The following is a 26,143-nucleotide window of genomic DNA, read 5'->3' on the forward strand; positions in this document are numbered from 1 at the left end:
GCAATATTTACAAACCACATACCTGATAAGGGGGTTAATACTCAAAATATATAAGGAATTCATACAACTCAACAGCAAGAAAATAATCTGACTTTAAAATGGGCAGAGGACTTGAACTGACATTTCTCCAAAGACCTACAAAGGGCCATCAGGTACGTGAAGGGTGCTCACCATCGCTAATCACCATGGAAATGCAACTCAAAACCACAGTGAGTTAGGACAGCTATTACATTACGTTATATTATATTATATTATATTATATTATATTAATTATATTATATTAATTATATTATATTAATTATATTATATTATATTATATTATATTATATTATATTATAAGAGATACCAAATACCCAGCAAGCATATGGAGAAAAGGGAACCTTAGGGCACTGTTGGTGGAAATGTAAACTGGTACAGCTTCTACGGAAAACAGTGTGGGAATTCCACAAAAACTTAACACCAGAACTGCCACATGGTCCAGCAATCTCACTTCTGGGTATATATCCAAAGGAAATGAATCAGGACCTCCAAGGGATCTATACCCCCACGTTCACTGCAGTATTATTCATAACAGCCAGGATATGGGAACAACCTTAGTGTTCACTGACACATACATGAATGGATAAGGAAAATGTGGTGTGTATATATATATATATAGATCATTATCCATCCATTAAAAAAAAAAAAATCCTGCTGGGGCACTTGGGTGGCTCAACTGGTTAAGCGTCCAACTGTTGATTTCAGCTCAGGTCATGATCTCCTGGTTCAAGGGATCGAGCCCCACGTTGGGCTCTGTGCTGACAGCATGGAGACTGCTTGGGATTCTCTCTCTCCCTCTCTCTCTCTCTCTGCCCTTCCCTTGCTTGTGCTTTCTCTCTCTGAAAATAAACACACATTAAAAAAAAAAAAATCCTGCTGTTTACAATGGCACAGATGGACCTTGAGGGCATAACGCTAAGTGAAAAAGACAAATACTTTCTGATCTCACTTATATGTGGAATCTAAAAACATCCAGTTCACGGAAACTGAGTAAAATGGTGGCTGCAGAAGTTAGGAGGTGAGGAAATAGGGAGATGTTGGTCAAAGGTACGAAGTTATAAGATGAAAAAGTTCAGGAGATCTGAGGTACCATCTGAGGTATAATTAACAATACTGTATCATATACTTGAGAGTTGCTATGAGACTTAACGCCCTCACCATAACATCACCATCAAACGACAATTCTGTGAGGCCAAGGTTAACCTTACTGTGGTAAATAGTTTAAAATATATATGTGTATCAGATCATAAGACCTTACACTGTAAACTTAACGTAACACCATACTTCAATTATAATGCAATAAAGCTCGAAGAAATGAAGTCACATGTTCTCAAAATAAAGTACTAACCTATTACATAAGCAAAGCTGATCTCTAAGTGAAAAGTAGTTTAAATGACATGTTGGTTAAAATGCTGGGCATACTGACAGCTATTTTAATGTGACACAATGACTGGTCTGCTATTTGAGGTAATGTCCACTGTATTCCTAATGCAGGGACTCTGAATTACTCCCCCGATATCATCGTCTATTAAAGGCACTCCTCAGTGACTCCAATCTGACCGCAGTGCTTGGAGTAGGTTTCTGGTTCATCACAGCCTTCCTCTGATGCTGCAAAACTGAGTGTATATCAACCTAAAACACACAGTACACTGTCTGCATTTCCCAACAGCCTTAATAAATATTCCACAACTTCCACAAGAATGCAGTTCGCTAGGAAAACATAAATTAATTGAGTATCTCTAATCTGTCACTTAGATTTAACTTGCATTTTGACGATCAAAAGCTGAAATTCCCTATTAGAAAAACGACGTCCCTAGAAAGTGATCTAAACTCTGATACCTTGGAAATAATCTACAAGAAGTAAAAAGTCATGTGGGAACGAGAAGAGTGGAAAGACGTTCTCAGGAAGAGTCATCTTGTTGGAAAAGAAAAGGATTTTGTCCGTTCAATGGTGCCATGACTGTTTTAACACTTGAGCTCAAATTTTCTGCATTTGTAACAATACTTACAAATCAGTCTTTGAGAGCCGCTGACACATTCCCAAATACTTTAACCTCTTTTTTTTTTTTTTTTTTAATTTATTTGAGAGAGAGACAGAGACAGAGACAGAGGGAGTGAGAGAATCCCAAGCAGGCTCTGCAATGTGAGCGCAGAGCCCGATGTGGGGCTCAGACCCACGAACTGCGAGACCATTACCTGAGCCAAAATCAAGAGTCGGATGCTTTACTGAGCCACTAAATACTTTAACCTTTCAAGAGTATCCTCTAATCAGGAGGTTTAACCACCTCCCCCAGAAGAGCACGCGGGGTTATGACTTCAATGCTGTAAACTGAGAGCGGCATTTGCAACCTCCTCCGACCCCTCAAAGCCCAGGCGGCTGCCCGCGCCCGGGGCCCAGCACCCACAGCTCCCAGGCACAGCTCGTCGGTGAAAGGCTCAGCCGTTCACCCCGCTGCTGCGCCCCGCCGGGACGGTACAACCTCCCAGAGACAGGAGCACAGAACGGCAGAAGACTTATTACACAGACGTTCGCCTTCTAAATCCTAACAACCTTTCAAAGCACGGGGAGGATTTGGAAGGGATTGCTGCCTAAGAAGCCGGCACACTGCTGATTCCTAGAGCCGTTTTCCTTTTGTCTAAACGTCGTCTGCCAGTGCGTGCCACGTCCCCACACACAACGGTGGGAGGCAGGCTTGCACACGACAGGTCCTCGACACAGTCCTTCACAGCTGGGCACCGATCACAACACTGCGTCAGTAAAAAGGCAAGAACCAGGCTTTTGGTCAACTTCTCCTATGTATTTATTTAATTGTCTTTCATTCACCTGCCAGCGGCTATTGCTGGATGCCCAGAGAAGACAGTAAATGCAGTCCTTGCCCTTTTGAGGCTTGCAAACCACTGACGCGCTATTCACGTTTAAGACCGTGACCTCCCGGGGCTGCTACAAATGTGCTGCTGTCCTCTGTCCTTGGAGTCCAAACGCATTTTCCCTAGAGTTTGCAATGCCCATTTGCTGAGCAATTCAGAGTAGGCACTGTGGAGAAGTCTCCCTGTGATGCCTTGGGTAGTTGTCTACAATGCTAAATTTGGCAGTTGAGGGAGGAAAACTTGAATAGGAAAGCAGTCCAGGCAATAGCGTAAGGAGCCAGCAACGTTTCTCTTTCCAGTACCCGTACCAGAAGAACTGCTGAGCACCTGCGGCCTACCAGACACTGTGTGACATTTGTGATGCCACCATAAAACAATTCGTGTGGCTGGAAAACCACAGTTAGAAGAATAAACATTTCTTACATATATAAATGACCTGGAAAGAAACACAATGGACGGTTTTCAAAATGGTGAAATACAATGAGTGAAGTAGGATGAAAAAAAAAACCTATCTGTTCTTAACCAAGTTAATATTTTCCTTACATACACACGTATCCAACAAAGATACAAAGGAAGGAGTGACAGAAAAAGGAAAGCGGGGTCACCACAGAAACGCGAAGTCGTTTGGGCACTGCAAGGGAATAATGCAGAAGAAAAATAAGAATAAATGCATTTAGCAAAAGAGCAACTAATATTACCAAAAAGCCTACATGATACAAGGAGGATTAAACAAAAAACGTAGCAACGTTGCCTGCCTTCAAGGGGTTTGCATACAGAGGCTGTGATTCCAGCACTTTGTAACATTTCTATTTTAGCATTTAGTACCTTATGTTACAGATTATTTATATAACCAGCTGATAATGACCGAACCCGAGAACAGGAGCTGTGTTGTATCATTCTCTAGATCCCTTCTACATCCTTACAAAAGGTTTACTGAAGGAGGAAGAAGCAATCAGTGAATGAATATGAAAAGGGCACTCTTCCGTGTGGGCCATCGAGAAAGCGGTCATGAAGTCGGTGAGATACTGGGTATTTCCACAGGCAAAGACAGGAAAGTACATTCCAGCAAAAGCCAAAAGACAAAGCCCAGATACGGCACAGGCCACAGTGAGGGGGGCAGGGGACACTGTAGCCAAGACAGTGGAAGCCTGAGGGCTGAAGAGAGGAGCTCTGTTTTATCCCACAGCCATCGCAGAAGCAGCCAGCAGTGTTTCGGGGAGGGGAGCAGCAAAACCCCGGCACTCCTTTGGGAAGATTACTTGGGCAGCTGTGTGAAGGATGGATTAGGGGGGACATGAGGCAGGGTGCTCAGCTGGGTTTCACTGCAATAACCCAGGGGAGATTCAATAAAGGCTTTGACCAAGAGTGGCGGCAATATAAAGAGCGAGCAAAAAAACGAACAAGCTCAGGAAAGAATCTCGGGGATATACAAGGTAATGGAGGCACACGAGGGAGGATCAACATCACAGAGATGGAAGTAAACCCCAAGAAGGAGAAGAGGACGGGGCTTCCTGAAGACGGAACATCCATCAGATGCCTGGAAAAGGCTGATCTTTGCAGTTAGGCAAAGATTGGCTTTTTCTTGGCTACAGTATTTAGATTCAAGAAGAGACTATACCTCGTCTGGCCCACTCAACCGGCCTGATGAAGAAACAAGCACTTCCGAAAGACACAGGGTCTGATTCAAAGGCAGGAACTTGCAGGGGGCACTTTGGTGCCATCAGGCCAGGGAGCCAGGGCTCAGCAGGGAAGGGGCAGAGCGGTTCCTTGTGTCACGACACAGAGGCTTCCATGCATCGCACAAACCAACTTGTCTAAGTTACTTCACGTAATAATTTAGCATAGAAATAATTATGCTATGCTGATGTTTTACTACCCAAGTAAATTCAGCTGAATGGGGGGGGGGGGCACAATGGGTAAGGTATCCTCTGCAAGTGGCCATCGCCCCGAGGTTCCTAGCCTACAGGGTTCTAATGCTACAATTCCAGAAAAAAAAAAAAAATTCACTTTTCCCCCAGAGAACGTTGCCCTGAGCATATAAGTTTTTTCTATAAAAGTTAATATAACAGAAATGGGATTATCATCCTTGTAACTATATAAATAGAGAAAGAACAAGCATATTACTATTCTTTAAAATCAAGTATTAGGGGCACCTAGGTGGCTCAGTTGGTTAAGCGCCAGCTTCGGCTCAGGTCATATTGCAGTTTGTGAGTTCGAGCCCCGCGCCGGGCTCTGTGCTGACGGCTTGGAGCCTGGAGCCTGCTTCGGATTCTGTGTCTCCCTCTCTCTCTCTGCCCTTCCCCTACTTGCACTCTGTCTGTCTCTCACTCTCAAAAATAAAATAAACATTAAAAAAATTTTTTTTTTAAATTAAGTCTTAGAGAGCCCCCCTAGACTGGCCAAGTCCTAAGCATCTGCTATGCCAGACCTTGAAGGACAAACTTCATTAACAAAAGCAGGTGCAGAAAGCCAGAGAGAGTGTAAATCCATGCCAACCACAGGGCTATGTGAACATCTCACCAGGGCCCACAGGTAGCCCTGCATCATTTCTTGACCTGCACATTCATGATACCACCAATGATAAAGGAAAAATCTGTTAGGAGCAAAGATGTTCTTACTTACTTCTTTCATTTATAACTGAATAATAACAGCAACAATGCTAATGCATTCTATATGCCTAAAAACAGCATTAGAGAAAGCAAAAGCTTGGTGCTTCCATGGGTTTGGGGTGGGGGAATCACTTACCTAAAAAGGTTAGCAGCACACATGGCTTAAATAATGGAGACCGAATTATTAATCAGATAGAAAACGCCTAACTTATTTTTCAGGCAGAAGACAAAGAAGGACCATTTAAACTTCCACCATTGCCTCTGTACTTTCACTACGGAAACCGTTAGGATGCTCTCCAGTGTAAAAACATTGTTTTATCAATTCTCCATTAGGGCACTTTCCCCTTTTTTTTTTTTTTTCAATGTTTTTTATTTATTTTTGGGACAGAGAGAGACAGAGCATGAACGGGGGAGGGGCAGAGAGAGAGAGAGACACAGAATCGGAAACAGGCTCCAGGCTCCGAGCCATCAGCCCAGAGCCTGACGCGGGGCTCGAACTCACGGACCGCGAGATCGTGACCTGGCTGAAGTCGGACGCTTAACCGACTGCGCCACCCAGGCGCCCCAGGGCACTTTCCCAAGTAGATGGTCAGCTCTCAACAGTTCTCAAAAAGAGCACCCTGTGAACTAAGTTGCAATGTCTCAACACTAAAAAGGAATTCCTGAAGTCAGCTCACCGGACCTGCACTGGAAACAGTTTCACAGAGCATCATTACCTAAGTAAGCGAGCTCTTGTAACATGACAGAAACACACCTATTTGTGACATACTATAAAAGGGACCCAACGCCCCAAATAAACAAAGGATCGGATGGAGCAGGCAGCAAAATCAGTCTAAAAATGGGAGTGTTGAGAAAGTTTCTCTTTCTTCTCTTTTTGTTTTTTCCTTTCCTCCGTCCCTCCCTCTTCTATTTTTGCATGTCCTAGACACCATGAACACTGTTAGAGCCCAATATATAAATGAATTAAAAAACAACAGCTCTCTTTCTGAAGTGTCGTAAATGTCGGCAATCAGACACTTGACCTGATCCCACTCCTCATGGTAGTTAATACTGAGCGTTGCACGAAATATTTTACATGCAGATCTCAAATAACCCTCAAATGAATCATACTGGTCAGGGGTGAGACTATGCCCTACATTTCACAGAAAGAAAGCACAAGGGAGGTACAGGGAGCCTGCCTGAACTACTGAACGTGGTACAAGAGCTGGAAGCCAAGAGATGGACCCCACGTCCGGCTGGTGGCCGCAGCGCCACACTGCCCAACTCCCGCCTCAGGACCGCAACCTGCCAACCCCAGAGCCTGGCCAGCCTCCCTTCTGCTGGGCATTACTGCCCTGTCAGCCTGCATCTCCAACCACCCCCTCAAAGCTTCTTTTTCCACATCTGTTCCGGGGTAGCTGCATTTCCAATAATGCAACCGAGTCAAAATTACAGGGGAAAGAAGATGAGAAACTGGTAGGCTCAGGGGGTAGCAAATTTTTGTATATATATTTTTTTTTCCTGGTAAGACAAGAACTTCAGACTCCATCTCAATACCAAGTAATAAATCCTTCCCCTTTATACAGTCAGGGTTTTTTTCTTGCAGAAGAACGGAAAGTTAAATGTGAGAAGGAAAACTCTGTACCCAGAAGGAAAGCTTTATGACTCAGTAGGGGCAAAAAAATTCTCTCTCCAAAGACATGAAAGATACAAACTCTAAATGAGAAGATTAACGTATATTTGCTGCGTTCAAATAAAAAAGCTTCTGAACTGAAATACCACAAATGTGGAATTAAAAGATAAAGATAGGGGCACCTGGCTGACTCAGTCGGTTAAGTGTCTGACTCAGTTTCAGCTCAAGTCATGATCTCACGGTTTCATGAGTTCGGCCCCTGCGCTGGGCTCCGCGCTGATGGCGTGCAGAGACTGCTTTGGGAGGCTCTCTCGCTCTCTCTCCCTCTCTCCTGTTCACGCTGTCTCTGTCTCTCTCAAAATAAATAAGTAAAACTTAAAAAACAAAAAAAGATAAAGTTAGACTGGAAAGCATCTGTCCCTGTTTCCAGCAAGGAGATGTCCAGACTCTTCTGTTTGCCACAGGAAGGGCCCGATTCCCTGCCCACCACCAGTGTCTGTGCCTGGTACTCAGCAGACTTTTAGATGTTTGGCTGAACTGAGGAGTGTAAAATGGTATCTTATGGGTAAGATAATTTCACATTTTCCTGATTATCCCAGGAGTACTAGAGAATTGGGTGTCTTTTCATGTGGTTATTGGAGACATTTGGGCTTCTCTGAGAACTTCCTGTTCATCTGTCTGTCCTGTTTCTTTCACGGTGTGTGTGTTTTCCTTATTGATCTATAAGAGCTTGTTGTAGAAGTAATATTTTAACAAACATGTAGTTAAAATGTGCTATAAATACCTTATGATTACAGGTTTACAGAACTTGAAAAATCAAACAAGTGAATGAACAAAAATCATGAAGTTCAGATTTAAAGTATTAATTTAGGGTGAAAATGGACATCACCCTAATGGCAAATCATCAGTGTTCCGTTTGACAGAAAGATTTATTGGCAAGTGTTAAATTTGACTTGCTGGTGACTTCTGATTTTGAGCCATCACATGATCCTCCCTGATCAATGTTGTTATTTTTCCTTGTCAACAGTGAACTTTTTAATTACAAATCAATTTAGAACTTTACACAGATACTGACAAAGTATATGAACTAACAATTCTGAAAAGAGTAAACAGCCTCATTAGTAACCAGAAAAATACAAAGTAAGTCAATAAATTCCCATTCTCTGGAAATCTAAGTGGAAACGAATTTTTGAATGACAACGCCTGATGCTGGTGACAAGATACAGTAGCATATTTTCATACAGGGTTGCTGGGAGTACAGTTCAGTATCATCTCAGTATACTGAAATGCAACAATCTATAGCAAAACCTTAAAAGTGTTCATAGTGTCTGAACAAGGGACTTCACACCTCAAAGGATGCATTCAAAGGAAAGAATCAGTCACTAGACTCCTTAGCCCAGCCCAATATCACTCCAAGATTGAGCAGAGTTCATCAAGTGTATAAGGCACTGGGAAGCTGGTTCCTGGACAGCTCCTGACAGTTAACAGAGCAGCGTTTTACTTTAAGAAACTGATTTTATTAGAGTGGGGATCACCCTGCCCCCATCTAGTTCTACTTCTAACCCGAACCTGGCCAGAGCAGCCTATTAAAACAGAAGTACATACACAACCAGACCCATCAGAGCCCTTCTTGGCAGGTTTTTGCCAAAGTTACCGAAGGAGCCGCGCTTATGAGGATTAGTGACATTAGTCTTGCATTGTGGGCTGACCATGACGCCCACCGGATGAAAAGAGCCTATCCCAGAGATGGTACCGCAAGACAACATCGGAGCCTCGCGTCCCCACTTCAACTTGACTTACAACAGGAGCTGGTAAATCCCACTGTTGTTTGAGCCTGGCTGAGTTGGGTTTCCATCACTGGGCAACCAAAGTGCCCTGATATATTAATTTTTTTCCATATAAGTAAAATGGAATTAGATTTTTAGACTACCTCACTACCTCACAGGGCATTTAATACTCTGATACACTGATCTAAAATCTAAAAAAAAAAAAAAAAAAAAAAAAAAAAAAAAAGTTAACAAAATTAGGGGAGACTTCCTGCTACGTAGGAAGATGTACCCCAAGATACTTAGCACATTTCTACTATTTCAAACAAGCCCCCTTTTAATCATACATCAAATCCTTACCTATCCAGTGATTTCACTCCCAGTTACTATATCGTTTCTATAAAAGGTGGTACTCTCCCTGAAAAGGGACATATATTACTTATGCAAACAGAACTAAAACAGGAAAAAAGATAATATTGGTAAAATTCTCCTACCGCTCATGTAGAAGCTAAACTTTGGGTATTTTCCCCCAGCTATATTTCATTGGTCAGAAATAAGAAGTTACATAAAAATTTATAAAAGTTGGGGCCCCTGGGTGGCTCAGTCGGTTAAGCATCCGACTTTGGCTCAGGTCATGATCTCCCAGTTCGTGAGTTCAAGCCCCACTGCTGGGCCCTGTGCTGACAGCTCAGAGCCTGGAGCCTGCTTCAGATCCTGTGTCTCCCTCTCTCTCTGCCCCTCCTCTGCTTCTGCTCCATTATTCATTCTCCCTCTCTCTCTCAAAAATAAACATTAAAAAAATAAAAATAAAGATTTATAAAAGTATTTTTTTTTAACTCAATTTAAAGAAAAGTCAAAGCAGCCAGCAATTTGATAACCTAGACCCCATTCTGTATGGTGCCATTTATAATGTCAAGCACCTTAATGCATACCAAACAATTTGGGGTTGCATAAATGGAACTAATATGTAAACATTACCTTTTGGAACACATTATTCCATCTTTTCTGCAGCTTGTCTTTTTATTGTTATTATTTTTTAACAGCTTTACTCAGATACAATTGACATCCAATAAACTGCACATATTTAAAGTATAAATTTGGTTAAGTCCTGACATGTATACGTACTCGTAAAACCTTCATCAAAATCAATATAATGAATGTATCTATCAGCCCTGAAAGTTTCCTCATGCCCTCTAGAAGCCCTCTGCCTATCTCAAAGCAATCACTGATCTGCTTTTTTTCCACTATAGACTTGTTTGCATTTTCCAGCATTTTATATAAAATGTAGCCATATAATAGGTAGGTCTAAAAGGCCTAATACTGCAAGTATTGACCTCTTTCACTTAATAGGACAGATCTGAAACTCATCCATGTTATACAGCATGCATCGGTTGTTCCTTTTTACTGATTAAGTAGAATTCCATTGTATGGATATACCACCTTTTGTTTATCCATTCCCCCGCAGACGGACGTGTAGATGGCTTCCACTGTAGGGCTAAGAAAAAATAAACTGACATGAACACTCATGTACAAGTGATTGTACAAGCATATGCTTTCATTTCCTTGGGTAAAAGGGCGAGATCGTGTAGTAGATACATGTTAATGTTTTCGAAAACTGCTGAACTGTTTTCCAAAACGGTTATACCATTTTCCATTCCCACCAGTAGTGTACGCGAGTCCCAGTTTTTCTAATGGATTACCCACACCTAGTATGGTCAGTCTTTGTCATGTAAGCCATTCTAAGAGGTTGTTAGTAGTAGTATTCCATTGTATTTCATTTTAATAAGGATGTTTTTTCCTTGCTACCAATTAAGCTAACAAAATCTAAAGTGTTAAGAGCTAATAGCTGCCCCCGGAAGTAAAAAGTTTCTTCTTACTGGAGGTATAAAATTATTTTATAAAGGACTGAATATAAAATTATTTTATAAGAACTGAAAAGGAAAGGACAAGAATGCTTTTGAAGAATCTCATGTCTTGGGTGGGGAGATGAACAAAATATCCTAGAGGTTCCCAACTATCACAATATATCATGATCGTGTCAAGTGAAAACTACCTGGGAATTGTAGCCAAATAAATAGTTTCTAGATAAAGCTAATAAAACAAAGCTATTCAAACAGAAAGTGAAAGCTTGTTTAAGGAAAAAGTAATATACCATCAACTCAAGGTAAAAATTATTTGTTATTAAACTATACACAGACACTCTTACCTTACCCATATATAAAAGCCTCTGCCTCCTGGTCCAGGACATCTGATTTACCATCACTATAATGGTTTCATTTAGTTTGCTAAACACGCTCAACTCCAAAGCCAGTCACCATGAAGATACTCACGTGAAAATATTCCCTTTCTTTCACCTTTGGTCCTTCTCTTACTAAACCTGCTGAAAAAGTCTCTCTCGTTGCATCTCACCATTTTTCCCTTTCCATTCTCCAATTCTCAAGCTACTAGTGGAAAAAAAATAAACCTGTATGTAGATAAAAAGGCTGTGTTAAGTGTCCTTTCAGATTCCATTTTGTATGAAGCTTGCATCACTCTGCTCAGACAATCGAAAAATGCTCATCCGCCCTTCAAGATTCGCCTCAAATTGTCACTTTCTCCCACCTGCAAAGCTAATCACACCTTCTGAGTCTCCACATTGTTTATCATCCTTTCAATGTGCTCACTTTGCAACATGTGTCTGACCCGGAAAGAAAGCACTAGAACAGAGGATCCCCTATACTGTATGTAGAATGGAATCCACAGGTTTTCTGTGAGGCCCCAATCTACTACCCAGTTCAGACTCATTCCAGAAAGTTAAAATCACCACAACCCTGACTTTGAAATGTGTGAAGTACCAGGGTGATTTCATTCAGTGAAGAAATACTTTAAACTTCAGCTACTTCAGAGGTATTTGCCCAAATGTAGTTACCGCTAAAGAGTCATATATTACAATTTTCTGTAAGCATAATGCTTTAATTGCTTCAACTTAAAGCTGATTATGTTTTCTTAGCCACCTCGAGGCACAGATGCTACCAAAGTTACCAAGATACCCATAAATAATCCACAAACTGGAGATGATTTAATACGAAAATGCAGAAAACTGGAAATATGATTTTCCTTGGCGTCTGTTAGAATGATTTCCACTTAAGTAATTCTCAACTCTTTTGACACAATTCTTATCACTCAAAATACTGAGTCCAAATATAGAAGGCAGATTCTTTAAACACCTAGGAATCTGAGACCTGTCAATCACTCTTAGGCATCAAAGACACTGACACATTTGAGCCAACAATGTACGACTCTGATAATATCAAAAGATACATGCCATGCTTCCCAAGTAATGGTGCCATATCTGGAAGAACATACTATAGATGGGATTTACATCAGGTGGGTAAGCAAGTGCCACGAGACCAAGAGGAGAGCACAATTTCTTTATTCAATGATAGTTTATGTTTTTCAATCTGCTCAAAGGTTCTTTTCATCAATAATCAGCCCAATATCATCCTGGCCACATCATGAATGAGCCTAAAGTATCGGTATTAACTCTGACAGAAATGGTCATGTCCATACAATTTCCCATAATGTACACACACCCAGCTGGGTGTGGCAAAGGAAGGTGTAAAAACCTCCTGATTATCTGGAAGGTAGTCCAAATACAAGGTATCTGTTACAGATATAGAACTATCAGAGTTCAGCCAACTTGTATCAATCTCTTATTTACCAGTTTTTAGGCTGAGCACCAAGGATGCACAGGTAAACTACACATAGAAACTGCCCTCAGGAAGCTCACATTCTAATAGAATATTATTATTCTATTCTATTCTAATAATCTCAACACAAGTACTGGATGTTCAAGAAGTGGTAAAAACACGGAGGAGGTGGAAATCAAATCATGTGAAGGATAAAAGGTGTTAGTGAATATTTAAACAGCAGTCCAGGAAGCTGAAAGGAACTCTAAGTTTCCAGGATTAGACTAACAAAGGGAGGAGGTGGGAAGGAAGCATTTCTTTTCCTGAAACGGGAAATAAAGATGTATGATCCTGCAAACACTTAGGTCTTAACACACATGAAAGAGGAAAAAGGAGATGATTTATATCAGAGATGAATTCCTCTGAGCCACAGAAAGCAGAAGGCCAGGGGTGCAATCTCAAGTCCCAAAGCCCAGAGAGAGAAATGAAACCATGGTCAATCACAGGCCAGGAACATCTCAAAGTTTGGTAGAGGAAATGACCTGATCAGAATGTCTACATATTTGAGGGAGGCCTACGATAACCCAGACAAGCAAGAACAGAGGCAGGGAAGACAGAACCAAAGTGGCTCAAGCCCAATTTCCTTCAGGCTTCCTTACCAGGCACCTTTTATATCTAGAACCAGTTAAGTGTCCTCAGCTTCTAAACTTGGATGACTTCCTGAATTACCCATAGCAACTAGGAAAAATCTGAGTATATGTTAACCACTTGGTAACTACTATGAAATAAAAGGGTTACTTTTTGAAAGTAGGAGTTAAGTTTCACATTTCAATATAAAAAGTCCTAATCATAAATCCAAATGGGGAAGTGGGGGGTTGAAAAATACATAGGAGAGCAGAGATCTGACTCCTAGAGGTTAAGTAAGGACAGATAAATAACCAGTTTTGTGGGTATGTTTCAAGAGGATATTATCAGCCAATATATGCTTATCGGGTACTAAACAGTCCCAAAGAAAAGAGCAAGAGAGAGAGAAAGAGGAGAGACGCCCAGCAGAGGGAACGGCCCCTGCTCTCCTAAACCTTAAATATATATATATGAATGTGAAGCTGGACTGACCCTCCGAGGGGTTAACAGTGCAAATAAAACAGTAATAACACAGGAGTTCAGAGTGAGGAGAGGACCCTCAGGACAACAATCCAGGGCAAGCACATTACAAAAAGAATGGAACTAATGGAAGGAGGGCATTCCAGAAAGATGTGATAAAAAGCTTGAAAGCAAGCATGCATGTCCAAGGCAATACTCAGAAAATGGTCAGTGGATCAGAATGTCTGGAGGAAAAAGAAACTAAAACGAAGGTCACAAAGGTAGGTTTGGCCATATGACCAAACCAGGGTCTTGAGTGTTGAGCTAGAGTAACTCTACCCGGGGAGGCATGAGGGGCCATCCAGTGTTCTCAGAGGCAGTGATCAGACTGATGGAGGCGGGGGTGGGGGGACAGAAACAAGACCCTCCCCCCCAGTAGAAGGGATGTTAAGATACCATACCATCCTGTGAAGGTACTTAAGGTGTGATAGAGATCTGGGATTTTATTAGCATATGAACACGAGGAAGTAGAAAAGATTAGCTGTAGGAAGCACAGTGTGTTAGTTTAATCCTAAATAAAAAACAAGAATAGAAACATCAATGGACTCTGCTATCTGGAGTTCAAGAAGAATCCTGAACACACCTCTTAAGAGATTTAGTTCAAAAAATTGGTATTTATCTGAATACAAAATGCCCAATAAGCCCCTGTTCTGTTTTATTTTGTTTTCTAATCCCTTTCCTTTTGTGACCATCCGTATTTATCTGATGCCTCCTGCCACGGCACCATGACAGCAAAGCTGGATCGTTTTCTATTTCAAGCAAAGGAAGAAAAACACCTAGAGGTAAACAGCAGAAATTTATGTCCGGTCAGTGGAATTCTCTGCTCTCCCTCTAGCACACTTAAAAGAACAAAGACTTAAAACACGTGGAATAATGCTCCCAAATAATTTGCTCATTGCTTCCAAGAAAGTACTCCTAACTAGTAAGCCTTAACATTAATATACTTCAAGGAAAGTGGAAGCTATTAAAGAGAAAGTAACTACAATGATTTTTAACGGCATTATATGGGTACGAATACCATGTGGATATTTCAAAGGTCTTTGAGATCCTCTAAGAATTTTGAAGTCAGATGTCATATACTGTGGAAGCATGGAGACAACCATTACTCAGGGGAATATGGCCTGATCTACGTTAAAGGCAGTTTTCTTAGCAACCTGAGCACTTTTATAGGAGAAGCAAGGCCTATTTTAATTCTACTCTGGGAGTTAAGCAGTGAACTTTATCACTTAAGTCTGAATTAACAAAGTTATATGTAGAAATAACCTCTAAAAACCACATACGTGGTTAAAACATTAACACCTGAATATTCTTTTAAGTGTTCTGAAATCGCAAAATCCACATCTAAAATAAAGTACAAAAGAACAGTCATAGATGGGGTAACAGAATCCTCTCTACCTACATTTTTATGTAATTGTATAAGAATATACAGTTGTAGGCATGATCCATTCATATAAAAAAAATCTCTGAACAGGAAACAACTTAAATTTACTGGTATTTAGAACTGAGAAGAAAGGGTTGTTTCAACAGACAAAGGATAATGTGAGTTTTGCTCAAGGTCAAAGATACAGACAAGTGTATAGGTATTTCTGTGTGTGTGTGTGTGTGTGTGTGTGTGTGCGCGCGCGTGTGATGGAAGTATAACTCACATAGACTAATGAGCACAAACCTCAAATACATAGTTCAGTGATTTTTACCTGTGTGTAAATACCTGTGTGTGTTTGTGTGTGTGTGTGTGTGTGTGTGTGTGTGTGTTTGTGTATATGTGTGTGTGTATATGGAAAACTATCATGATAGAGATTATCATCAGTATTCCAGAAGATTCTCCTGTGCTCTCTCCCAGGTCAAATAATATTTGACTTCTAGCACCACAGTTTAATTTCATCTTTTCTTGACCATCACGTAAAAGGAATCCTACAACACGTACACATTTGTGTCTGGTTTCTTTGGCCAAACATTAAATCTGTGCAATTCACGTATGTTGTTACATGTATAGACAGTTTATTCTTTCCGAGTGCTCCAAATCTACCACAATTTACTTATCCATTCTACCACCAATGAATATCTGGGTTGTTTCTAGTTTGGAGTTATTATGAATTGAGCTACTCTAACACTCTTCTATATACATTTTGTGTGTGCATGTGTGTGTGCGTGCGTGTGTGTGTGTGTGTGTGTCCGTGTACATAAACACAGCATTCAGTTGTCATGAATATATATCTGCAAGTGGAAATGCAGAGAAATCCCTTTCTTCAACATACAGAATGATTTATTTCATTATTTTCTTTTACATCATATGTATTTAAAGTAAAGTTAGACATCTAGAGCAATTATTCCATCCCAGCTCAAACAGTACAATCACTCGGGAAACTTTAAGAGATCCTTCCGTGCCCCCACCCCCCTGCCAAACAAAACTACTGCAATCAAAACCAAAAATGCATTGAATGGGGTAAAGAGATCTTTCTGGAGAAAATAAATGTTACGCAAACGTGAGGTATTATTTTCTCTAACTTTAATTTGTTTAAATTATTCTCACTTAGAACTGAAAACTAAAGTCAGGAGTGTTTATTCATTAATTTTTAAAAATATTTGTTCACTCTCACTGCATTTCTAATGAAGAATGAAGTTTCGGATTAAAACAGCAATCATTACATTCGAAGAAAACCGGCAAATTCAAGGCATTATAGTATTTACTGAAAGAATCCTTTTTTAAAAGGAGTGACACAGGGGCGCCTGGGTGTCTCAGTCAATTGAGTGTCCAACTCTTGCTTTCGGCTCAGGTCATGATCTCAGGATTCATGGGTTCTTCACTGACAGCACAGAGCCTGTTTGGGATTATCTCTATCTGTCTTCTCTCTCTCTCTCTCTCTCTCTCTCTCTCTCTCTCTCTCTCTCAATTCCTCCCCTGCTCAGGTACACACACATATTCTCTCTCTCAAAATAAATAAACTTAAAAAAAAAAAAAAAAGTGATACAGAGACCCACAAAGCAATCACATCATCAGAAACAGAAAAATAAAATACTAGAAGGAAAAACTCAGATGAAAAGCTGTACATTAAGGCTCCTTTCAAAAAAGGACAATAGGAAACTTGTCACCTGAAAGTCATATGCCTAATATGGTAATGATCATGAAGAAGCCGGGGTCTCATGAAAAACCTTAATACAGAATATTATCAAATTCTTTGGGAAGGTAAACAAAATACCACCAAACCATCTTTCCCTCCTTGCCAAAAAAAAATAAAAAAAATAAAAAAAAAAAAAAAAAAAAAAAAAAGGGAGGGGGGCAGGCAAGGTTCCAGAAAACATTTTTCGAAGATGTCATATGGGAAGATATTTAAAAAAAAAAAAAAAAAAAGCTGTGGGCAAATTTAGAGATGACACCATAAATTACCTGAAAAAGGATACGTGATATACTGGATACAACTGACAGGAGAGAAGAGGTAGTGAAGGTTTATACTGAGTAGACACAGGAATGAATGAATGAATGAATGAATGAGTGAACAAACACATGAATAAACTCCTACAGTATTTTTCTTGGTTTCTCTTTTGGCAACTGAACCAGCAGGTATGCCCATAATCCTCAGCAATCAAGCACTGCAATTTTTTAAGTGTATTTATTTGAGACAGAGAGAAAGAGAATGGGGGAGGGGCAGAGAGAGAGAGAGAGAGAGAGAGAGAGAGAGAGAGAGAATCCCAAGCTCCTCCACTGACAGACAGAGCCCAATGAGGGGCCCGAATCCACGAACTGGGAGATCATGACCTACCTGAGCCCAAATGGAGTCGGACACACTTAACTGACCTCGCCAGCCAGGCGCCCCAAGCACTGCAATTTCTATACAATACTTAACAGAGACTGATTTAGAAGCACAGTGTCAGATAATCAAACTGGAGCAGGAGGTTCAAGAGACCAGAAAGGTGGAATTTTTTTGTTGTTGTTTGTTTTGTTTGTGTTCGTTTTTGTTTTATAGGTGAGGAGATACAGGTAACACGACGAAAAAGAGCTCTCCCCAGCACCAACTACATACATATTTTAATGGAGGGCAACTGAAAAAACAGATGCTTAAGTCACCAAGATGGGTGTCCAAGAGGTATAGGGAGGATCAAAAGTATATTCCTCTGGTCTGAAAGATGCTGAAGAAAAACCAGAACCCACAATTTGCCTGATATGTTAGTATGATTAGTGCACACAAGTCCCTTTCGTGGACTGTTCCAAAAGAATCCATCAACATTCAGTGGTTCAGTCTCTTGTAAATAAAACAAAGGAACCTATTCCTTTCAGACACAATGTGCCCAAATCAGAAACTGTGGTCTCCTTTGTAAACTATACCAATCCCTTACAATCGATCTTTCAACAGGTGCTGATGCACTCTTTGAAAAAGTAGTATCTGCCCTTTAAAACGAGCACCCCATTCACCCCAAGTGTTCACATTCACAGTAGCATGGACGCTCTTGAAGCTTTCAAGGTATATCTTAAACACCAAAATCCAACTTCAGATTCAACATTTCCTTCATCCTCAATGATTCCGAATCAAAATTAATAAATTAAAAAGCTTCGCTCTTCACTTTCAATCCATATAATCCCCTAAGGGACCAAGCATGAAAACATTCACATAAAATACTAGCTTTATGTATCTAGGAGAGATAACCTGAACCAGCAAGGTGACCGATCAATCTTCAGTTACATCTGGCATCTAGAGAAGATGGTGGGGCACATGCTTACCACCGACCAAATGAGACGGCTTTACACTTTAAGGATTCTACAACCTCCCCCAATATGTAAATTAAGATCAGTATTCACTAATAAAAGATTTTTTTTTTTTAAATAACAACTCGCCTAGATATTCCACATTGTTCTAATTTAAAATGCACAGAGAAATATTTTGAATACCATTCAAAGCCAAAGGGATGAGTATCATCAACTCAAGAATTACAATTCAATGGATTTATAAAAATTAATTTTTAAATGGAGTTTATATACAAAAGATACTCAGCCAAAACATAAAATGTATGTATATATATAGACCTCTTTCCTTTTATGTTCACCGTTATAATTTTTAGCATACTGTAAAATTCAAGAGTTACATTTAAGCACTCTGATTTAATTGATAGAGACCCTTTCTTTATACTATTACACTGCTAAAATTAATAATGTAAAGCATAAAATTTCAGCATGAAGTTTAGCTCATACATTATTTTACACCGTATACTTACTACATCAAACTTCTGAGTGATGTTCCCCTGGACATCAAGTAAATAAACCTTGCCATAATGTGTGCCCAGTGCCAAAAACTGCAAGAAGAACAGAGGGGGGAGTTTATTAGTGAGCCCACCAACGCACATTTAGCAATCAAACCAATTTCAAAGTCGACACTCTGAATGCGTAAGTGATCTCTGCAGTGCCTCGGAAGATGTGCACGCGTTGGAGGAGGCTTGTTTCCAGCTTCAGGGAAAGAAGAGAGCAGGGCTGACTGCCGTAGGAGTGCACGCTGGCTGTCAGAATGACTCATGACGACCCTCATCTACTGACGACTAATGGTGTGTCTGCGGTCTGTACACAATGCCTGACGGACTGGGGCAGCAAATTCACATGCAGCTGGGAAAGCACGAACAACCTACAGTTGAGCTCAAAGTCAAAAGGAAATGATGAAACCCCCCTTAATTTATGGCAAATGTGTAAATCTGTGCTATCATGTGGGTTTAACAAACATATATGTACATGCACACAAACAACAGAGTACTGTTTTTTAGGAAGCAAAATCTGAGTCCTTTTGGGGGATGAAAAGCTCAGAAGCATTTACATCATCAGTTAGCATTAGATGCTCTCTAAAAGTTAGTGGGTAACACTGACTACAGAGGTTTATATCCCAATGCAAAAAAGAATCCTTTCCCGTCACAAAATAACTGATAAGCTACGTATTCAGTTTATGGTAGGAACAAGTTCTGGACTCCCACCGTTCCTTTAATTCTTTGAACCAACCCTAAACAAACCTGAAGAAAGTTGAGAACTACCTGAAATAGAACAGGAGATTTTTTTCTTCCATTTTACTCCTTTCCCCATTACTCAAATGTTCCGAATTCTAGGTCTTTCATTGCATGTGAGCATGCTTCGTTGCAACCTATAATGAAATGCTGAAATTTACAGTCACTACTAAGCGTTTTAGCCAAGCAGCACAATGTTTATAAAAATAACCTTACAGGAAGTCAAGGTTTAAAAGGATTTTATCAAAATGGAATTGCTGAAAATGAAATTTCATTTAAAATATGAAGCTACATTAAAGAGAAGTCACAAAAAGGGAGAGAAGGGGCTCATTAGAAATTCATCCCCTGCAATGCCTTTCACTCCTGCAAGGTTGCCTTTTTTCAGAAAGAAAAAAGTCCCCCGGGTAAAAAAATCAATACTGGTTAATAAAACATCAGGTGTGCAGACATAACTAGGTATGACGATTTGGCCACACAGGCCTGCCTGAGTGCACCAGGTGCCGTGCCGATTATTCATCCAGGGCAGACAGCCAGCCTGGTGTAAGTGGATGCCCGGGCCCTGCAAACGAAGGGGCAAGAGGTAATTCTAGGGGGAAATTAGTCTGAATATTTAAACCAAACCGGGACGTTGCCTCCAAAGCAAAAGAACATTCTAATCAGAAACAGAGGACTCAGATGGCTCAGATGCTTGTAATTTTTTCTCCACAGTGACACTCGGACAGTATTTGAGTAGAAAAAAACCCACATACTACTAGCTAAAAACAAATACTCCGCTTCATTCCGCAGCGGTCTATGGTGAAACAATGAGTCTTAAAAGCTCACTGGGCCCCAAGTACTGGACGGTATTGATTCTCCTCATAAATACTGTATTTAGTTTGTTAGAAAACTAAGGGGGCTTGGATCCTTAAACTGCTTTAACACTGGATGATTCTGCAACACCTCTGTGGAGGCCATTCTTGAACTTCCAATTATACTTGATTTTATCAAAAGTTTTAAAGGTTCTATACAGAGCACCCAAATATTAATTCCTTCCCTTTTTCTTTCTTTCAAAATTGCTAGTTTCATTCACTTAATATTTCAGATAGAAAGAAAACGTAATTATTTTGATTTTCCTGTTTCAACCTGAAACCATAATTACTTTAGAACACTTCTGAACACAAATGCAGCAGTTTCTAGGACAAGCTACCTTTTGTTTACTAAAACATTTCATCATTTGGATTAGATCAATTGTTGCTGCTGCCTTTTAGAAATAAATACGTGCCCTTAAAAAAAAAAAAAAGCCCGATAAGTCAAGTGTATAGGTCTTAGACAATCTAACTACTGAGACTATTGAGGAGTCACACTTTCCCTTACATGTTTCAGACTATTCAAAATACAACAAAAATGCAAATCTGGCCACAAATCACAAAGGTAAATAGAAACCCTTTAAATGTGATTCTTCCCAGGGGCACCTGGGTGGCTCAGGTCACAATCTCGCGGTTCACAAGTTCAAGCCCCACGTCAGGCTCTGTGCTGACAGCTCAGAGCCTGGAGCCTGCTTTGGATTCTGTGTCTGCCTCTCTCTGCCCATGCCTGCAGAATCATGTGATTCTTTCCAGCCATTAAAAGCCTTGAGCTGTTGTAACCATTGCATTTTTAACCTGGGAACACTTAAAATCCAGGATGGTCAAAGGATAAGCATAATTTAATTAGTCCCTTCCATATTTAATTATAGAAACTTGACTCCTTTTATAAACTAGCAGACTGGGCATCCAATCCTTCTGACCCATCCCATACCCTGGAATAACTGCTTAACTGCTTTTACTCTGAATGAGTGGACTTTGTGGAAGCAGAAGAAAAGCATAAGCAGTCCTTCAGACCCCACGAAGGAAACAAGAAGGAGCCCGTTTCATACGTGATCAGCTGTATAAAATCATCTATGTTTCGCATACCATTTTATAGTATTCAAAATATTAGAGCAGGGAGTGCCTTTAACTCGACATGAGAAAAGAAGCCCCAGGAGTTGATAGGCCCTCCCTGGAAACAGTCAATCACTGGCACACCTAAGGCTAGAATTAAGAGCCAAGATACTCTCAACTGGATCAGAGGCTTCATAAATAGAAACATGGGCATCATGTTAAGAGTGCATGTTCTAAAAGTCAGTACTGAGTACAGTTCCCACTGTCAGAAGGCTCCTTGACCAACCTGGTTAATTATGGTCTTAAAGTGTGGTCTCTGGACAGGCAAACCGTGCTCCCCACTTCATCCAGAGGTTCATTCAACAGACAAAAAACACCTATATACGCTTTGATAATAAGCAGGTGTAACTTCAAAGGTGATGGTATAATGAGGGAGATAGATTGAAAGGGCTGATTAATTAAATTTAAAGAGTATGCCTAAAATGGGAGCATCTCTAAGACCCTCTGGAACACAGCAGGTGTCAGCTTGCTGAGCTTTGAAGGAGGAGTTAGACTGTACACCCTGAGGCTGATGGGACAGAACGCGGTAAAGATCATTTTAGGCAGAGTGACTACAACTTGCTCAAAGGCATGGAGTCCTACAAAAAGCAGGACAAAGTCGGGGCACTGGGTGGCTCAGTCATTTAAGTGTTCATCTCTTGATCTTGGTTCAGGTCATGATCTCACGGTTCGTGTATTCGAGTCCCATGTTGGGCTCTGCACTGATGGTGTGGAGCCTGCTTGGGATTCTGTTTCCTTTTCTCTGCTCCTCTCCTCACATTCTCTCTCTTTCTAAATAAATAAGCTTTGGAAAAAAAAAAAAAAAAGGGTAGGACAAAGTCAAGAAATGACAAATAGTTTTACATGGTGGGGGCATCCAGTTTGCGTCCAAGGAAGAGACAGGTAATAAGGCTGGAAAGGTTGGCTAACAGAAAGCATCTGAATATTTATGGAGATGAAAGACAGGTGAGGAAAAGGGTGTGGGAGAATGTTTCCACATCAGGAAACCACTAAAGAATTCTACAGAGGATTACATGATCAGACTTGAATTTCTGGAAGATTTTTTTTTTTAAGTGTTTATTTTTGAGAGAGGGAAAGACAGAGCATGAGCAGGGGAGGGGCAGAGGGAGACAGAATCTGGAGCAGGCTCCAGGCTCTGAGCTGTCAGCACAGAGCCCGGCGCAGGGCTCGAACTCACGAGCCGTGAGATCATGATGCGAGCCGAAGTCGGATGCTTAACTGACTGGGTCACCCAGGCACCCCTGGAAGATTGCTTTTAGTAGAAAGAAGTGCTGTGGATTTGCGAAGCAACATGTGCATAAGTTCCAAAGAGAAGAGACAAATGCCTACACCGACAGACTCGAGCAGGTGGGATGGGGGTAGGATCCGGGCAGAAGAGAGGGTGTGAGTAAAAACAGCCACACGCTGCTACCAGAATACCACCCATACAGCAGAAAGGGGTAAGACATAAAGCCGGTTACACGAGAGGGCAGAATCTTAGGGGGCCTCACGTGCCACACATGAAGGAGCTGAGACTTTACGTAGCAGATGGTGAAAATCACCCAAGGGTTTTAAACCTGTATTTTCAACAGACGATCTAGCAACCAGGCAGCAGAGGGGTTTAAACTAGAAAAGGGAAGGGTGCCTGGGTGGCTCAGTTGGTTAAGCGTCCGACTTCGGCTCAGGTCATGATCTCACAGTTCATGGGTTCAAGCCCTGCATCAGGCTCTGTGCTGACAGCTCAGAGCCTGGAGCCTGCTTCGGATTCTGTGTCTCCCTCTCTCTCTGCCCCTCCCCCACTTGCGCTCTGTCTCCCTCTGTCTCAAAAATAAACAAACATCAAAAAAAAAAAAAAAATTGGGGCGCCTGGGTGGCGCAGTCGGTTGAGCATCCGACTTCAGCCAGGTCACGATCTCGCGGTCCGTGAGTTTGAGCCCCGCGTCAGGCTCTGGGCTGATGGCTCGGAGCCTGGAGCCTGCTTCCAATTCTGTGTCTCCCTCTCTCTCTGCCCCTCCCCCGTTCATGCTCTGTCTCTCTCTGTCTCAAAAATAAATAAAAAACGTTGAAAAAAAAAAATTAAACTAGAAAAGGGAGTGGTCTGGGAGCACATGCAGGGGAAGGGAGAAAATCACCAGGACTTAGGAATGACTGGGTGGATGCAGAGGAAGAGCCAGCTTTGGCTTAGGTGACAAAAGGGACTGTGGTGCTGCCAAATGGGACAGAGAACAAAAACCAGATATGAGATTACAGAGGGAGCAGAAGGGGCGCTCATGATGGGGGAGCCGAGCTTCTGGCAAAAATGGAACAAAAGGTGGAACTGTTAACGAGGCACCTGGATAAACAGGCACGCTATTCTGAGGAGGCGTCCCTGGGGGGCAGTCATGGAAACTGAAATTTAAGATCAAGAAAAAGCCCCGCAAGAAGGATGGCAAGGCCAGTCTTCAGCGAGCGAAGCAAGGTGACGAGCAGGCTGGGATGTGGTCGCCATGCCAGACTGGAAGATGGCGACAATGAGAAGGGGTACATGGTGGGACAGCCACAACAAGAGGTGCCCCGAGGGAGGCGGTTTCTGGTTAAAGCAAGAGAGAACAAGCATTCTATTAACAGCGGGATGAAACCTGAAGTAAAAAGGAAGGTAGGGGGAGCCTGGGTGGCTCAGTCGGCTGAGTGTCTGACTTCTGCTGAGGTCATGATCTCACAGTTCGGGAGTTTGAACCCCACACTGGGCTCTCAGCTATGGGTGCAGAGCCCACTTCAGATCCTCTGTCCCCCCCGCCCCTGCCCCTCCCCTGCTTCTGAGCTTTCTCTCTCAAAAAGAAAAAAAACATTAAAAACAAAAGGAAGGGTAGAGGGAAGGAGGAGGATGAAGAAGCACTACAGGTGATTCAGGATGAAGCCAGGGGATGGATCAGAGTTGGGGAGACTGCCTCACTTGTGGAGGCCCACGGGGGAGAAGAGGACAGTGGCTCAAACCGCCAGGCCTCCAATACTCCCCCCTCAGAACACATTTTGTTTTGGTCCAAGAAGAGGCAAAGGGTGCTGGTGGGGGACTCACAAAGCTGGTGGGGGTTTTGTTATGGCAGAGCCCCAGATGTGGAACGTATTAACCCATAAAATATGTAAGTAATCATTTGGGGCCGCTGTAATGATTCCTAACACCTCCGATGCAACATCTCCTCCCATCATGAAAGCACTGAGTGTTACATGATTTCCAGTCTGAACACTTCCCAACTCTACTACTAACAGTTTGAAGAATTTAAAGTGATAGAGCTGCCGAGAACTACTTGCTAGAAATCTTTCACATCTATCTAAATTCTACTTGATACACCCTTGCAATGTGTTCTGTGTGTGTGTGTGTGTGCGCGCGCGCATGTGTGTACATACGTATCAGGTTTTTGGTTGTCGTTCTCATTCTTCTGTTGGAGAGGAAGAAGAAAGGAAGAGTGGGAGGGAGATACAATTACTGGAAAAAGCCACCACCAAAATCATCAGGAGTCGAGAGGAGACACAAACTTAACAACAGAAAGGACTTCGAGAAGAATCCTCTGCAAGGGCTACCTTACCTTGTCATGGACAGTCATGCAGCCAGCCGCGTCCTTCTGAAGGATTTCAGTTACCCCATTGGAAAGCCTTTCATACTTCAGTTTGGGTTCCTCCTCACTTTCTTCTTCCTACACAAAAAACAGAAAATGACAGCCATCACAGATTTGAAATAGACTCGAAACACATTATTCTTAAGGGGGAACAGAGATGGCTTCCTCCATGATCGTCAATAACTACAACTATAGGTAAAGGTTAAGATCTTAATGTTTTGGGGTGCCCCAGTGGCTCAGTCAGTTGAGTGTCTGACTCTTGATCTCGGCTCAGGTCATGATCTCACAGTTTGCAAGTTCAAGCCCCGCACTGGGCTCTGCACTGAAGCACAGAGCATGCTTGGGATTCTGTCTCACCTTCTCTACCCCTCACCTGTTTGTGCTCTCTAGCTCTCAAAAAAATTAATTAAAATTAAAAAAAAAAAATAGAGCTTCAGGTTTCCATTTTTCCAATTGGGTACATCAACTGTTACAACTTCACAAGTAGAATACATTCAAAAGTTGAGGACAGGAGTATACATACTTACCATCGACAGTAATCAACCTTGGCATATTAAATATAAAACTATCTACCCAGGGACACCTGGGGGGCTCAGACAGTTAAGCATCCAACTCTTGGTTTCAGCTTAGGTCATGATCTTGTGATTTTGTGACTTTGAGCCTTGCATAGGGCTCTGAGCTGACAGTGCTGAACCTGCTTGGGATTCTCTCTCCCCTCACTCCCTGCCCTTTCCCCACTCACACGGTCTCTCTCTCTCTCTCAAAATAAATACCTAAACTTAAAACAAACAAAAAAAAAAAAAAAAACAAAAAAAAAAAACGGGCTCCTGGATGGCTCAGTCGGTTAAGTGTCCGACTTTGGCTCAGGTCATGATCTCACAGCCCGTGGGTTCGAGCCCCACGTCAGGCTCTGTGCTGACAGCTCAGAGCCTGGA

At 41.6% G+C, this 26,143-nt stretch overlaps 1 protein-coding gene across 1 annotated transcript in view; it reads right to left on the minus strand.

Moving 5' to 3' along the window:
- The window catches only part of VPS41 (VPS41 subunit of HOPS complex), a 186,033-nt gene that overhangs the window by 119,006 nt on the left and 40,884 nt on the right, over nt 1-26,143 (minus strand). The window contains exons 3-4 of the mRNA XM_058725448.1: nt 25,179-25,286; nt 18,911-18,988 (exon numbers count right to left, since the gene is read on the minus strand). Coding sequence (XP_058581431.1) covers nt 18,911-18,988; nt 25,179-25,286 — 186 coding nt within the window. The remainder of the gene's footprint in view (nt 1-18,910; nt 18,989-25,178; nt 25,287-26,143) is intronic.

This window comes from Neofelis nebulosa, chromosome 4 (assembly GCF_028018385.1).
Source record: "Neofelis nebulosa isolate mNeoNeb1 chromosome 4, mNeoNeb1.pri, whole genome shotgun sequence".
NCBI lineage: Eukaryota > Metazoa > Chordata > Mammalia > Carnivora > Felidae > Neofelis > Neofelis nebulosa.